This window comes from Phoca vitulina, unplaced genomic scaffold (assembly GCF_004348235.1).
Source record: "Phoca vitulina isolate PV1807 unplaced genomic scaffold, GSC_HSeal_1.0 scaffold25, whole genome shotgun sequence".
Classification (NCBI taxonomy): domain Eukaryota; kingdom Metazoa; phylum Chordata; class Mammalia; order Carnivora; family Phocidae; genus Phoca; species Phoca vitulina.
In genome coordinates, this window is record NW_022589728.1 from 23,790,577 (window position 1) to 23,807,869 (window position 17,293).

At 33.7% G+C, this 17,293-nt stretch overlaps 1 protein-coding gene across 2 annotated transcripts in view; it reads right to left on the reverse strand.

Moving 5' to 3' along the window:
* Window positions 1-406: 406 nt before the first annotated feature.
* UBE2W (ubiquitin conjugating enzyme E2 W) overlaps window positions 407-17,293 on the reverse strand; it is a 75,628-nt gene continuing 58,741 nt past the window's right edge. The window contains exons 5-6 of one of the 2 annotated variants that reach the window (XR_004301445.1): window positions 15,654-15,729; window positions 407-7,139 (exon numbers count right to left, since the gene is read on the reverse strand). Coding sequence is in view for 1 of the 2 variants with exons in the window: in XM_032421546.1 (XP_032277437.1) it covers window positions 7,126-7,139; window positions 15,654-15,729 (90 nt within the window). In the remaining variant the exon portion in view is untranslated. The remainder of the gene's footprint in view (window positions 7,140-15,653; window positions 15,730-17,293) is intronic. The other variant, XM_032421546.1, reaches the window with a different exon arrangement.

A 17,293-nucleotide genomic window follows, 5' to 3' on the forward strand; every position in this document is an offset into this window, starting at 1 on the left:
TAGCCAAGTACAGGTAGTCTTGTTTTGCTACCATTTATGGAACAAGGTGTGTGGATGGCTGAAGAGCAGCCTGGGAACACCAGGATCATGGCAATGGCACTGGAGGGAAGGGAGAAATTTCAGATATATATTCTTTTAAGATAGGCTGAATAGAGGTTAATGATGAAAAATGTCAGAGAGGACTAGTAAGTAGTGGCAATTCTTCATTTGGATAACTAAGCTGGATAGAAATGCCATCGTGGGGGCGCCTGGGTGGCTCAGTCGGTTAAGCATCTGCCTTCAGCTTAGGTCGTGATCCCAGGGTGATCAAGCCCCACGTCGGGCTCCCTGCTCAGCTGGGAGCCTGCTTCTCCCTCTCCCACTTCCCCTGCTTGTATTCCCTCTCTCACTGTGTCTCTGTCAAATAAATAAATAAAATCTTTTTAAAAAAAAGAAAGAAATGCCATTGTGACAGGAAAGAGAAATATGTTTTTGGGGGTGTGAGAGGGGACACAGAAATTTTAATGTTAAGTTGGATACCTTTTCTGCAGGATATAGCCATCCTTATTAGGTTCTTGCCTGATGAGTTTTATCTACCCACAATAGGTCCTTGAAGGCCAAGTACCTATATGAGAAAATAATTTCTACCTTAGTTTCTTATTTCAACTTTCATTATTAAAACATTTCCATACTTCACTGAACTGGAAAGAGCACACAGGTACTCCCACTCATATATTTTGCCTTAAGCAAACATTAAAAAGAAATCTCATAAGCAATTTAAAATATTTATTGACAGGAATTCTCAGCAAGACAGATACAGAACCACTGTGGCCTTGGCCCATATTATCCAAGTATAGAAAACCCTTAGTTGCATCATTTTTCAATTCAGTTCATATTTAATTTTGCCGTATGTTAGAGTGAAAAGTACCAAGGAATATAGGGATTTCAACAGAATCATTTATCCATAGTGGCTTAAACCTTCTATGAGAGGTAGAAATTATTTTAAGGATTATAATAAAGGGAGAGAGTGTCATCAAAGCACAAAGGAAGATGGATCTTGCATTTATCTAACCAGCTACTCATCTATTGTTGAGGGCTGCAGAAATAGCATGTAGAGATAAGGCAGTTTTATGGTAGAACAGCTACCCCAATGAGGAGTAAGGTGCTCCTGGGGCAAGCAGACCCCCCAGGAATAGAAAACCTAGAATATCAGCAGAGCATATTAAATTTCTTCCTGCTATGAATAATAGAGATGCAGAGAGATATCCCTTCTTCTGCTTATCTCCTTTTCTCTTCTCATAGCTTCAGGAGCCACTCATCTAAGTAAGTTAGTTGATCTGTGTGTATATTCAAGAAAGAATCCCAAAGTTCTCTACAGGATATCCTTATGAATCATACAACTTAAAGTTCAGCAACACCAGACTCACGGTAACTCTAAGCAAGTGCCTGGGTCTCAATTTCCACCTTTTCTGAAAACACCCATCTTTTAATCAGGACTTCTTTAAATAAAGCATGAAGAACCACTAAAATACACTAGGCTACACTACTAAGTAAACATGATCTGTTAAATGAATAAGTGCTTTAGTGACTATCTTCATTCTGTTGCACTTATTTTTGGAAATGGGCATTTTACTGTTTCCACAATCCTTGGAAGATCACAGTCCTTTGTAAAGAGAAACTAGTACATAAGTAAATCTTTACATTATTATAAACTACAAAGAGATTTAATATCTATCCAATTTAATATTCAAGTCTACATAAAATAAATCAATGACAACTGCTTTATTATTAAAAGTTACTGAATTCCATAAAGCACACAATGTAATTTATATTCAACTAACAAAAGTTTGATACATGTATTTAAAAATATATAATATATAGATTTATGTCTTAACATTTATATTCTATTCAAAAAGCAGTAGCTTTACATATTTTACAACTTGAATTTATAAAATATATATACATCCACCCTATTCAAACCCTCAAAAGCATGAGCTTCCATTCCTATTAATAAAATGCACAATCTGTATTTCTGAATATTGAGAGAAAAATGGTACCAACTAAAAACAACAAACCCATTTTAACTTGAACATGGACTTAATTCTTGGCTACTAGATAACTGACATAATAATCTTTTTGAATAATTATTTTACCCTGAGCCTGATAATCAATATTTATGTCAATAATCTGTGGTTTACTATGAAGAGACTTGCATTTATTTTCACGGTGTCTGTCAATCTACCACATTCCTTACTCGATTTGTTTCAGGCTTTAAAATTAGAGAGGGGGGATTATTCACTCTCTCCATTTACTGCGAAATTTGACAAGTGATGTCACACCTGACAAGCCAAAGCCCAGAACCATGCTTTGCCTTTGAGAAAGCAGCTTAGAGTCACCGCAGAAGCAAACTTTCACAAAACCCTGACAATGTATGCATCAAGGAACGGCTTCTCTTTCTCCCTGTCAACTGCACTCAACTTGCTCAGTTACAATTCTTTAGGCATATTAAAATATACCAGCTTCTATTCAGGCATTCCTTCCACATATTCAAAATGTCTTCAGATATTATATTGTTTATTTATTAAAAAATTTTCATAAAAAAAGACATTCATGTAACCGTTCTGGAGATTCATCCCTAAATGTAAGTCCCAATAACATTTGAAATTAAAATCACAATAAACACCTCATTTACAGGACCATAAGAAGCAGAACTTCAACTTTAAGGATAAAGATCTAAGTTTGAAGTACATGTTTAGACTCCACGGGCCTCTGGAATGATGCATACAAGCCTGTCTTTAATGTAGTTTATGCTGAGAAAACAAAAATCTCCCACACATTATTTAAAAAAAAAAAAAAAAGTTCCAAATCTCAAAATGGCCTAGAAACCTTAAATGGAAAAACACTTTTACCAAAACAAATAATTTAATTCATCTGGGCAATAATTAGGCTTTGCGAGAGTCACCATCCAAAAAGTAAACAAAACTCCCTTGACATTAGTATTTAAGAGCTAAATTACTTAGTTAACAGCTCATTTATCAAGTAGTCAACTATTCAACAAATTTAGCCACATACTGATGAACCGAAATAAGGCATCAGAAATTCTATGTATTTTAATTGTAGAAAGGAGTCTTTTTCTTTTAAGAAAAATTTCTGATGTAATTTCACTAATCTTCCTTCTCTGGATTCCCTAACCTCAAGAAAAGGAAAGGGGAAGAAAGGGAGGAAGGCAGGAAAGGAGGAAAGGAAGGAGAGAGGAAAACTTAGGGAAACTGCTGAAGACTGACATATTGGACATCTCTGAGGAGAAAGGAAGACAGAAAAATGAAAGAGAGATAAAAACAAACAAAAGACTGCAAAGAAGATTAGGACTAAGGGGTGCAGATTAAGAGACACCTTCACAGATCTTAATCATGCAAAGGCACTAGCATAACACAGAATCGTGCAGTAGCTGATTTTGGTAACAGTGAATCCTCAGAAAAGATATGGGAAAGCCTCAGTTCTTTTTGAAAACCAATTTATATACACTTAATAAATCCTAAGCATTCAGCTAAAATATATACAGGAAACTAAATAAAAGTGAGATCAAGAAATATAAGCAGCAGTAACCATGAAGGATTAGAACTAGTGACACTGAATTCTTTATTTAAAAAAATTCTGAACACACAGTATCTCCTCTTCTCTTCTATTTTTAGGAAGAAGCTTTAACAAGTTTTAAATATCTCAATTCTCAAAAACAATAGGCTTTTTAAAAAATAAGACTTGATTACCAGAAACAAGTAATATGTGGTTACATACCATTTGCATATCACTACTCATTTCCATTATTTGTCAATTCATCTTTGATGCAATCTGGAAATAATTAAGCAGTCACTAGATACCTGTTTAAGAATCTGAAGAAATTATTATTCACCACAGGAATCTAATGATATATATTTGCATATATTTAAAATTTCAGAAGGGAAAAACTAATAAACTACCCTAGTTACTTTATACCAAATATTTATATACCTAGTCAAAACAATAAGGATTAAGATCTTTCTCCAGATGAACTGTATATAAAAGCTGATTTTTACCATTTTCTTTTGGGGATTAAAAAAAGCTTTATTTCCTTGCTAGCTAAAAGGAGGAATTCATCCACTACAAGTTAAGTCCTTTGGAGGTGAATAGTAAATTCCTTAAGAGAACAGCCATAAAATTTATTTTAAAAAATTTATCTTAAAAAAAACTGAAAACCATTTTTCTCTTTAAAATCTATGGCATTAATACCTACTTGACGTAATATATTTTTTTGAAGGGCACCAAGTTCATGATCTAAGCATGCAAAAGAAGGAAATGAATGTATCACTGTCTTAACAGAATTTGGCAAACCAGAAGAATGGCCTTAAAATAAATAAATAAATAAATAAATAGAGAGTACATATTGTCTAAATATGAAAGTATAATTCTGCAGTCCTATGCAGCAGATAGTGCCCCATAGAGCAAGGGAAGAGGGAAGTAGCATAATCCTATGTACATTTTCTTGGTATTCTGGTTGTCGTTCAACAACACAATACAGAGAAATATTCTTTTTATTATTACAAAGCCATTAAATGCCCTCTCTAGAGCAATGACTTAGGTAAACGGCTTATGTCTTTTAATAATGTAACTTACATTTAAAATTAACTTAATTAAATCTAAGTGCAAAGGAGTTTCCAATAATTCCTAAGTTCAAGGGAGTACTGTAATGAATAAGGTGTTATCTTACTGCAAATTCTGAATGGTTGGTATTTCATCTTATCTTCTCTTTAAACCATAAAATGTACTGAAATTATTTGGTTTCCTTTACTTTCCTCTACTTCTTTTTATTTTATGGTATCTCTATGTAGAGAAAGAGGTATGTTAAAATACTGCTTCTTTTACTTTAAAAAACTCAACTGAGGCTATATAAGACCTATTAATCTATAGGACAGCATTGTTAATCTTTGACCTGGTATATTAATTCCTTTGGTGAATAAATGTCACAGGTCATTTCTTTATAAAAGAATTTTAGTAAGAGGACCAGCAGTACGGAGAAAGATCCCCCACCCCCACCCCAGAAAATGATCAAGTCAATCAGTAGTTTAGAGCAGTTGTGTAAAATATGAAAAATATATAATATGCCGCTGCAATTTTCATATTAAAAAGCAGTTAAAAACTAAGAGTAGCTTAAAGCATTCCAAAAAACACTTTCTGTCTTAAACAGGCCAAATGATCAGACTGATAGAGACTATTATGAGAACTTAGGTGTATCTAGTCAAGAAAGAACAAAAATGTGTTTAATTTTAAAAAGTGGTAGTTGCTAACTATAGTATAAACAGTGTCCACAATTTGGTGGCTGGCCATAGTTTTAATTTTTTTTTTCAAGTTATTTCTACAGCAGACATATTTTTGAAGTCTACCCACCCCTGAGTTCAGCAATTATACTTTTAGAGTGTAAAATTATATGCCCTTAATTAACAACATGTACAAAGCTACAAAATGTCATCTATACAGAGATTAAAAACACTTTTGAAAATATTCCTTGCCAATTATTGATTGGATGTTTTGCTGGGGTACATACTTCAAAGCTTTCAGCCAATTGGCTTTTATTTTTAAGCCCAAATTGATTCATATATTTATTCACTGCAGGATATGTCAAAAAGAGTGCAACAAGAGGCATTAGTAAAAATAACATTGTAGTAGAAACAGATTTTTGCATATGTGAAAAGGTAATTTATAAAATACATAATTGCTTTTTAAAAAGAGAACCTAGTTGCAGTATCATTAACTTACATGGTACTGAGAATTGGACGTTTCAACAATTTTGTTCTATAGAAAAATTTTACCTAGCTGTAAGCAAAGTCTTTTAAACAACAAGAAAACAAAATAAAACAAATCCCTCCAGGAAAAACTGTACGGTTGTGTGAGACAAATAAGAAAACATACCATTCTATAGTGTACTTTTGCCTAAATTTAAAATAAAAATGTCCACACTCTTTTGTTAAAACATTAAGCCTCTGTCAAAAATGTATTTCTTATTTTAGGGTACAGGATTAAAGGACAAAATGATACTTACAAGTAAAGAAAAAATTACAAGAAAAAACTTGACAAAAGCTTTTCAATTGAAGTACTGTAACATTCAAACTTGACTTAAAACATAACAAAAGAAACAAAATTGCAAACGAAAACTCTTTATGGATTTTCCAAACATAAATAAATGAAATAGTGTTTAGGCAGTAGGGCTCATGCTGATGGCTAGCAGGAAGTAACAGAGTGTAATCTACTTGGAAATACCGTTACTGTACAAACAAGCCCCAATTAAGGACTACAGCAGTTTCATCATCACTGCCATTGTTCTTACTTCCAAAATCAAGCCTTGATTCAACCATTCATACCCTAGATTACTCATACCTTTACTTCAGAGATTGAGGAACTATATACAACAAATGAATTTATTTTCACCATAGGGATAACAATATTGTACCTCTCTGCCAATGTTACTTGAAAACCTTCCATGTCAAAACAATTTGACAGCAGATATAAACAATTCAATAAATACGCAATGATCTTTCATTATAGTCCTTTAAAGACGCATGTTAATTCATGCTGTTAACCTTAGGATCACAGTGCATAGAATCCAAATATAAACAGTTGGGGTGACTTTCAAAGTAATGTTGGATCCCTCACTTTATTTATAATCCCACTATAACCAATAAGTTCATTTCATAGGCCCTATCATGCATTAATTATTGGGTGGCAGGAGTTAATGAAAATTTTTCCTGTTAAACGTCCATTGCCGGCAATGAACGTCCCAAAACCGCCAAGGAAGTCATTGTTATTGCACAATACATGAGGACCTGGAACTTTTCCAAAAGCTTAAAAAAATAAAAATAAAAAATGGAATTATATTGACATTTCCTGACACCTGCATTAATACTGTATGACTAATAAAAGCATGTCAGTTGCCTGGACTGAACCAGCGATCAACATGCGCCCAGAATGCACACAAGTAAAAATGCAGTAAAAGGAAGTAGTCTTCATTGCCTATAGGTCACTTCCAGTCAAAGGTTAAAGTTCAAAGACTGAATGATCAAAGTGCTCATTTTCTCAGTAGGACTATCTTCTGCTAGGAGGATGATAACAGTGGCATCAACAAGTATCATCTTTAAGAAAAGGAGAAAAAAGATAATTAAAAAAGTCAAGCATGCATAAGTAAAACCCACACGTTAGTCTAACACAGAAATAATTTCAAGAAGAACATGGTTTACATGTCTGACTTGCCTCCCCCAATCCTTGCAAATAAAAAGTCCAGTTTGTGTTCAATTACATAGTGACAAACAAATCACGTTCTATTCTTTCACAGAAATAGTTCACACAAATCTTAAATGATGCATCAGTGTGTTAGTTCTATTTAATAAATCGATATATGTTAGCACATATTCAGGATTTATCAGTCTTGAAGAGTTCTTTTATGGGCAACAATTTTAAGTTGTAATGAGACAGGAAGTAAACTCCTGACCAACAATGTCATGGTATTTAACACAGGATAATGCAAGTTGTGTCTTTAGTCTATAAAGGAAATAACTTCACAAATGAGGTACAATTACCAAATCAATTAATACATAGTTAATGTTATTAATTTCTCTTTAGAAAATACATTTAAAAATACATTTTTTTAGCAAATTTGATACACATACAAATGAGGCCATTAAAAAAACCCCACAGATTTAGTAATGCCTTCTGGTAGCCTCAACACATTATGTAAGATATATAATTGTGGAGTTCATAACTTATTTTACAAAATTATTTCACAAGACATATCTGAAGGATTTATTTTGAGGACTGGTTACTCCTCAGAAAGCAGCTTTAGAAAGAAGCAAGACTAGTGGCAACTACCCAAGAGTTGTGAAAGCTCTCAAGGACAGCATTGATGAAAAACTGGCCAAAATATTTTACAAACTATCCCATGTTAGGATTGATACACTGTTAATAAAAAATCCCCATTTCCAATGACTCAATGAGAACTAAAAACCAGTAAATCTGATTTCTATGCTGGGCAAACTCGTAGAATATTCCATCACTCTATTTTTTTTTATAGATTTATTTATTTATTTGACAGAGAGAGACACAGCGAGAGAGGGAACACAAGCAGAGGGGGTGGGAGAGGGAGAAGCAGGCTTCCCGCAGAGCAGGGAGCCCGATGTGGGGCTCGATCCCAGGACCCTGGGATCACGACCTGAGCCGAAGGCAGACGCTTAATGACTGAGCCACCCAGGCGCCCCCCATCACTCTGTATTTTAATGGAAATCTAAAGGGTGAAATATACTAGATTTTTAAAATAAATCTTATCTATATCTAAATCATTAGAATTCTTTAAAGAAAGAATATCTTTAAGAAGAAAATAAGCAGATAGTCTATAGCTTCTAAGTGTCACATGAAAGTATCTGTTTCTTAAATTACTGTGGAACTTGGAATAAAGAGGAGGTATGGATGTCATGGATGCAGAACACTTAAGAATGTAAAGAGGTTCCTTAAAACATCACTCTTCCAACAGAGTAATTTATAACCCTAGGGTCCTTGGAAAAACTAAAACTAATCACACTTAGACCTCTAAGCTAAGAAATGGCACTAAATTCTACCTAACAGGTCAAACCTTAAGTATTCTACCACATGACAATGTATACAATAAGAAAAATGAGACAAAATTCAACTTGAACATCATGTACCTAATTAACCACCAATAATAAGCTTTTATCTCCAAAGATATATCATCTTTGATAAGTGATAACATAAATTCATCTCCATCAGGTTGTTCATTCTGGAAGTTTTCCAGTATAGTAGGCTGTTGTAGAATGTGCCACAATCCACCAAAATGATTAAGAAATCCATATAAAGCTATTCTCCCTAGCCCAATCCCTACCTTGGATTAGATGTTAAAAAAAAAAAAATAGGACTAATACTCCCTGCCTTGAATATTCTATCTTTAGAGAAATAAACTTACTGAGTTTTGAAAATGGAGTTCTATTATCTGATAGCTGGACCCACAGGTACACACGGACTTAAACATTACAAATCCGTCATGGCTGTAAGTAATCAAAGAATCTATGAGCAAATACTTAAGTATGGAGACAAGTATGAGCTAAAGCCATGGCTAACTCTCCCCCAAATAAAAAGGCCATCACTAAGAAGCAAAAAAGTCATTTGTTAGCAAAAGAAACACAGTTCCCTAGATAGATGAAGAAAAGATTATTGAATACCACGATGGTTTACAAAAAAAAGTTTTTAGAGTAAACCCATCTTGGATCAAGACAAATATAAGTTTATAAAACGTGATCGGGGCGCCTGGGTAGCTCAGTCGTTAAGCGTCTGCCTTCGGCTCAGGTCATGATCCCAGGGTGCTGGGATCGAGCCCCGCATTGGGCTCCCTGCTCAGCAGGAGCCTGCTTCTCCCTCTCCCACTCCCCCGCTTGTGTTCCCTCTCTCGCTGTGTCTCTGTCAAATAAATAAATAAAATCTTTTAAAAAAAAAAAAACAAAAACATGATCAAAGAACACAATATATCTAACCTCTTGGCTAAAGTATATGTAGCAAGATGAAGGCCTGAAAAAAAGAATCTCAGATTAACCATTTAATTTTTTTTTTCTGAAACTGTAGAAGCCCTTATTAAAAGTATACCCTCAAATGTAATATACAAATAACCAGTTCCAAAGAGATGACATCTACCATGCTGGACTTCTGGGAAATATGAGTGAGAGAGAACTGTATTATAGAAGAAGGTCAGTTTTCCCCAGAGTATAAGAACCATCACATTTTAATGGACATCACAACCATCACATTATATTGGAAACTACCTCCCTGGATACTCCCAGAGATTAAAGACTAGAAGAAAAGGAACACAGTAGTAAGTCAATAGATATGAAGTGGGATCCCACTTCCAAGAAAGACAAAAATAAATCTTTACACATAAGTTTGTCTCTCCACAGTTTAGGGAATTAAAGTTTTCTTTTGATGAACCAACTTAATAAGATTTCACAGAAGACAACAGAATTGTTATCCAGAAGGAAATAAAGGGAAAAGACTGTTAGACTGAGTAAAATTTGGACTTAGGAATTTAGAAAGTGATTCTGTAATTCTAAAAGTAGTGAAAATATAAAAACGTTCACAACTAACATAGGTAATTTTATGGACAGCTGTAAGGCAGGAAGAAAGTTTGTGAATACTAGCCTGAGACGATTTTACATTCCTATCACCTTATAATCCTTAGAATTCTACAGGAAATGTTCCAGCTGAATGGAACCAGAATGTAGTCTATAGTTTTGTAAAAAAAAAAAAAAAAAGAGATATTCCTCTACTCCTCCCCAAATTTATAAACTCAACAGTTTATTGGACATAACATCTAAACATCATGCCAATCTATTTCCTGTAAGCCTAGTTTTCTGAAGCCAATACTCAATTACAGTCTTAAGCTTTACTGCTCAATTCTCTATCACCTTAAGGAAAATGCTTCAGGAACCAGATCAGTACTGCTATCTGTGGAAAGCAATCATTTACGAAACTAAGTTGTTTATGTTCAATTTGGATCCCAGGAAACAGATGGATCATTTTATTAATGGATTCCATTATCTTACTGAAATATTTTTATGATCCCATAAAAAGGTACTTTTTATCTTTTTCAAGAATAATTATGTCTATTTTATGATTTTGAACTTTGAGGCTCAATCATTCATTCCTTTGTGTATTAAACTGTATATATTTGTTTTCTATGGACCATTCTAGCCCTGAATTGTAGGTAAATTCCTCAGCCCCCTTGTATGCTGAAATGAGTTGTCTATTCAAATACTTACTTTGGTTAGTTCCCTTTATTCATTTATTTTTTTAACCTTATTCTGTTTAATTGATTTTTCAAAGCATATGGACCCCTGGCTAAATTTGCAACACAGAATGTTTGCATTCCAATGCAGATATGACCTTAATCCTTCAGTGAATAGAAACTATAAAAGAATTCTGGAAAACAGGTTGATAGCAAACTTCAAGTAAGTAACAATAAGGAATATGTATTCACATATCAATAACTTTTTACACTTTAATAGGAGCTAGAGAAGAAGCTCAAAAGAAATGCAAAAAGAAATGAGTAAGTTATGATACTACAAGTACAGAAGGGTAGCAGTGACTGGCCTACATTTTCAAGATATACTAACAATGTGGAACATAGTTTAAGCTGAAAGAGGTTTTTTCCCCAAGAACTCAACACTGGTATTTGGCAGCTCAATTTTGGTGTATCAGCAGAATCCTACTCTTCTAAAACCAGGAGATCTACTGAATTGCCAAATTACTGTTTTTCATTAATAGTGCATCCATCCTGCATCCAGGAAGCCCCCTCTGAAGCACACAGATATTACGACTCTAAACCCAAACCTCTTTTGCCTCTTTGATTGCAAATACTGACCAACACTCTGACCCACATTGACCCAAGTATGTTGGTTAGCACCATACAGGACTATGGAGCTTGTACCTGAGGCCTACAATTCTGCTTAGCTTCTAAAAACTGAAATATTAAGTGTTTCAGTAAGTTCATCCAATTCCATGCAAGACTTTGTTCAGTCTCTGATATTTTTGTTTAGGTCTGCAGGTCGCATCAGGACTCTGATTTGACCTTATAATCCTTTCAGAATTAGATGATGCTAATAAATAACAAGAGTCCATATTTCTTGGTAATTTGATGTTATAAGGAGAACAAGATTAATCAATGAAGATCTTTTTGGAACTAAAGCAGCTAAACAGGAAAACACAGGCTGACATCTGGAAAGCTCAAAAACAGAGTTGATATGTTCTGCTTTATGAGTGAGCATGATTGATAAGATTTTCCAAATTCAACTATAAGGCCAAGGTGAGCTATTTTTCACATTGCTTTTAACTCACTCTGAAATGTATAAAGGCAAAGACAATATATGCTACACAGCTGAAATGCTTTAGTTTTTTAAAGGTGAAAGAAAAGTTCAAAGAAGCTTGTCTACACCCACCCCCCTTTATGAAAGAGCAGCTGCTCTATCATCTCAAAGTGTAACTAGTATTACCTGTCCTGGATTTCATGAGGGTCACTCATGGAGCAAACTGTTGAATTAAAGAGAGATTCTGGGAGGGGAGGGGAAGGATTCAGATAGTCAGGGTTCAAGCATGAGTAGAAAACATATTGAGATAAGAACTGTCACTGTTAGTCAATAAACTGAGTATGTTTTAAACAGAATTATATGTAATTGAAAAAAATGTATCTGTACCTGGGACCAGAACCTGAATTAGAAGAGTCATAATTTAGTTGAAGTAGAATCTGATCCTTTTAAAGATGGCTAATTTGTATTGGGGGGGGCGGGCAGGTGGGGTGACACTTTTAATCTGTTTATTGATAAAATGAATTCCTACACAAACCCTAGACTAAATTTAGTTTGAAAAGCCTCTCTTTTCTTATTTCTTGGCTAAGGAGGAGAATTTAATAGTTTAAACTATTAAAAGACTTTTTACTTTAGTCGTGAAAGTATAAATTTCTTGGTTAACAGATAAAAACTACTATGAAAAATAACATATGAAGTGTTATTTTATTTTAAAGAATTTATTTTATATTTCTAGTTTCACTATGTGACCTTTCTCCATTTCTTATTCAAAAGCACGTAATGAGATATTCTGGGAATATTCTTAGATAAAGGACTTCTCATAAATCCTTCCAACTATATAAGGCAGCATTAGAGGGCCTGAAAGATTGTAATCTTTCTGAAATTTCCCTACCAGGGAGGTAGGAAGGGGAAAAAAACAGGAATATACTGTCTAACACTGGGGCAGGATAGAATGGTAAAGGTGGTCATACTTTCAAAATATATGTATTTTTAAAATTCATTACTCTAAGACAATTTCTTTTGGTTTTATTAGAAAACTCAAGTGGTTTAAAAACACTATGGAAAAGACAATGGGGGATTTTTCTATTATTAGTGAAGTTGGGTCTGAAATAGAATGACTATACTGTCTTTAGAACTTTGTAGCAGGAGGAGAAGAATGAATGGGGGGAAATCGGAGGGGGAGACAAACCATGAGAGACGATGGACTCTGAAAAACAAACTGAGGGTTCTAGAGGGGAGGGGGGTGGGGGGATCAGTTAGCCTGGTGATGGGTATTAAAGAGGGCACGTTCTGCATGGAGTACTGGGTGTTATGCACAATGAATCATGGAACGCTACATCAAAAACTAATGATGTAATGTGTGGTGATTAACATAACAATAAAAATTTAAAAAATACAAAAAAAAAAAACCTTTGACACTTTAAAAAATGTTTGATTTAGTTGTGTTTGTCAATATTCTTGATTGACTAATCTTAACTTTTTATGAATCTGGGAACTTTCCATGCTAAGACCAAAGGGTCTGTGACACTCAAGATTTTTTTTTCCCCCAGAAGGGCTCCTTGTAAAGGCACAGAGAGAAGAGGCAGTTTGGTTTTTGGTCCCAAAAGGCAAGAAGATGAAAAAGAATGAGAAGCCAGCAATGTAAATTGAAGTAAAGGGCCGTTTTCTTAAAGTAGAGTCTTGTTAAGTGTTTTAGTAGACCTTCACTGCTCAGAAAGAATTCCTTTAAGTCTGATTATTAATTCATTTTATATGGAAACTTGTCCTTTTATATCTCAGAATCCCTGAAACAGTAGTTCTCAAGTGACAAGCTCCATCAGAATTACCTGGGGATCTCTTAAAAACTAAACAAAACCAGCGTTCTAGGCACAGTAATCAAGTTTATTAGATTCCTTAAAAGAGAAAGTAATCAGCAAGACTTTGGTGAAAGAGATCCCAAGACGGTGTGTGTAGGGGAAGGATTCTTTGAGGCAGGGTGCTTTTGTGTGTGCCCATGCAGGATTCATTCCAGGAAAATAGCACACGGAGGGATAAGAAACAGAGTATATTATATTATAATGCTCCACTGAACATTCCATGTATAAAACAGGTCTTGTTATAAAGATGATTTTCTTAGGATGGATTCTCAGAAGTTTGGTAACTGAGACAAAAGGCTTGATCTTAAATTTTAAGCTTGTTAAATATTGCTGCACTTGCTATACCATCAGCAAATATGAAAGTACTATTTTATTTTATCCTTTACTCTTTTCTGGCACTGCACTCATTTTACTCAACTCTGCCAATTCAGTAATAGTTTCAAAATACTAAATCTGTAATTACTGCAAACTTTTTGGCCTACACTTTTAATTAATTGTATTTATTATGTTAAGCAATTTTCATAAATGGTCTTTATTTTTAATAAGCTATAATTGCTTTTCACATTTTTAAACCTTATGTTGACTGTGCTTTGAGGTATTTCTAAAAGGTTTTCTAAAAGGTTTACATTTTCATGTAACTATTTAATTTCTTGTGATTCCTTTTAACTTCAGAAATTCTTCCTTCCTCTGAGTTGATACTCAGCTTAAAAAAAAAAAACATTTTTCTCTTGTTGTCTTAAAAAAACACTTAACCCACAGGAAATATTTTACATATGAAGTAAAAATGTAAATTTTTCTTTCCCAAAATGATTACCAACTTCCTAGCAGGATTACTTACTAAATAACTTTTCTCCTCATTGGTTTTGTGAAATCCAATTTACTACATATTCAGATCTTATATATAAATCTATTTTTTCATAGCTCTTACAAGTTTTGTCATTTTTTCTTCTAGGTCATCTATAGTTGTCATTAACATTAGCTGGAATATTCATCTTTTCGTTGGCATTCTTTCACTGTGTTTTCTAACCTGTAACTGCTAGCATAGTGCTATTGTATTGATTCTAATCATCACTTACCAACACCTGACAGAACTCTTATAATTTAAAAGGTTTTTAAATGACTCAAATTAACTCAGTTAACAAGTTTCACAATGGATAGAAAGGTAAGGGGGAAAGGCCATATTCCTATTAATTAGCTCTATCAATTCTAATTTCTTATTAGGCTAACATTTTTAAAAGAAAAATAAAGGAAATGCTCCTATGGATACAAAAAATCACAGGGGGTGGTTTTGTTCATGTACTTCAAAAAGTACATTGAGGAATATAAAATTTTGTTTTGCATTTCAAATACACCTCTTTAGGGAAGCGGTGAGGTCAGTTTAGAAAAGATGCTTGCAGTTTTCAGTTGTAAAGCTATTAGCACTCTCCCAACAAAACCAATAAAACAAAATCAGTGAGAGTACTTGTATTCATATAGCTACAAAATTCTTGAGGACTAACTATTAGAACAGGAAGAGCTTTCTTTAATTAAATGGGTCATCTCTCACAATGTGAACCCTCTCCCGCCACTAAGCACAGTACCAGAACTAAGTAATTTCAAAAGACATCAAAACTTCTATTTCAAGTAATAGGTTTCCCAATAACTAATTCCGATTTCATCTGAAGACTATTAAGGACCCTGTTTTCGTAATAAAACGGTAGCGTTTCAAAATGTTAAAGCAATTTTAGATTTTACTTGTATGGTAGCTATGATTTTATGTGCCCCATTAAAAATCTAGTCCAATGTCTCCATTTAATGGCTTAATATTTTAAAGACTCTTCTCCATATTACAAAAATACATCAGTTATATATTCCCTTATTTTCCCCAAGCAAACAGATATATAGTCCTTCAAACCAAAATGCTAAAAAGTTATCATTCTAAAATAAAACTGCTTACCATGATACCACCATTTTGTTTTCTTTGGATTCTTGTTACATGTTCGAACATAAAAAGAATTATCTGGTGGTCGTCTCTGAAACCAAAAAGAGAGGTTGTAAAATGGAAGATTTAAGAAGATAGTTTTAATAAAAGCTTTAGAAGAATTATTACAAAGAGTCTAAAAACAATATAAATGCCAATGTGGCACAACTGAAATAATATATTGCAGGAAAAGTAGACCCTTGACACGGGAATTAAAAATACATACATACATACATACATACATACATACATAAAACTAGGGGTTTGCATATGTGATTTGGATTAGGTTCCAGTGGGATTACTAGAGAATGACTATTAACCCAAAGTGGCAGCATTAGGTTTTAAGGAATTTTGGTTTCATTTATTTTATCTCCCTAGAAATAATTTGTAATTACTTTTGTGAACTAATTAAAAAACAGAAAAGTCTATCTAACTAGGTTTGTCTGAGAAACTAACAGCAACTTATAAACCTCCACAATTACTGTTTTCCTGTAAGGTAAGTATCACCAAAGACAGACTGAAGGATTCAGTTTCCAAACAATATATAAGAGGAAAGAGGAAGAAAAGCTATATTGGCATTTCTACCATATATATGCCCAGACTAGCACAATATTAGAAACATATGGCAGCTCTGCAAGGGAGCTTCAGCGGAAATAGTGATGCCAACAAAACTGAAGACAGATTTTGGAAGGCAACTTCCCTGAAAACTGTTGGATATTGACCAGACACAAGAAGTAAGTGACTCTCTACAAAAATCTGGAAACATGTCAAATTTGTATTAAAGCTACTGAGTGCAAGTTAGTAGATAAGTTAGTAGATAGGTCCAACCAAAAACCAATGATGAGTAGGACTGCCTAGACAGCAGGTAGGGAAACAGGCAGTCCACTTGGCACTTCTACAACTCATGTACATAACTCTGATCTTAGTTGAGCCTAATAATGCCCTTACAAGTTAATATTAATAGTAACTTAACAAAAGGGAAGAGTATAGTGTAAGATGTTAAACAACTACCCCAAGATTACCCTGCTGATAAAGTTTGAGAAAATATCTGAAAAATTAGCATCATGAAATTAGATGCCTGACAACTTCAAAGAATAATCTGTTGCTGTTTGTCCTGCAAAGTCATAATCTGTGTTCATGTGGAATAAATTGCTACCACTACAACAAATAATTTCATAAATTCATTTTCTCTGTATATTGATTAGAACCCAATCTTAAAAAAAAAAAAAAAAAACCCAACAAATCTTCAAAAAAAAAAAAAAAAAAGAAGAAGAAGAAGAAAAACACACTCACTCTATTTGCTGAAGAATATAACCAAACTGATTAAGTGATCATGGAGATTTGGTTCTTAGAAAATAAAGTAACTATACAAAAAGATGGATTACCAAAATTGTTTTAGGAATTGAATACAAGCTAGAAAGTTTGGACTATCTATATTATAAGGGCACTAAGAATAAATGGTAGATTACTGAAAGACCTCTCAGTATCAGAAATTATCTTTAATCTACTGAAATCTACTGACATGATAGATTTAAAGGCCTTCAATTTAGGGAACCATCCTTGACTATGAAAAAGAAAATTGGAATGAAAGAATTATGACTAAATCAAAGTTCCCA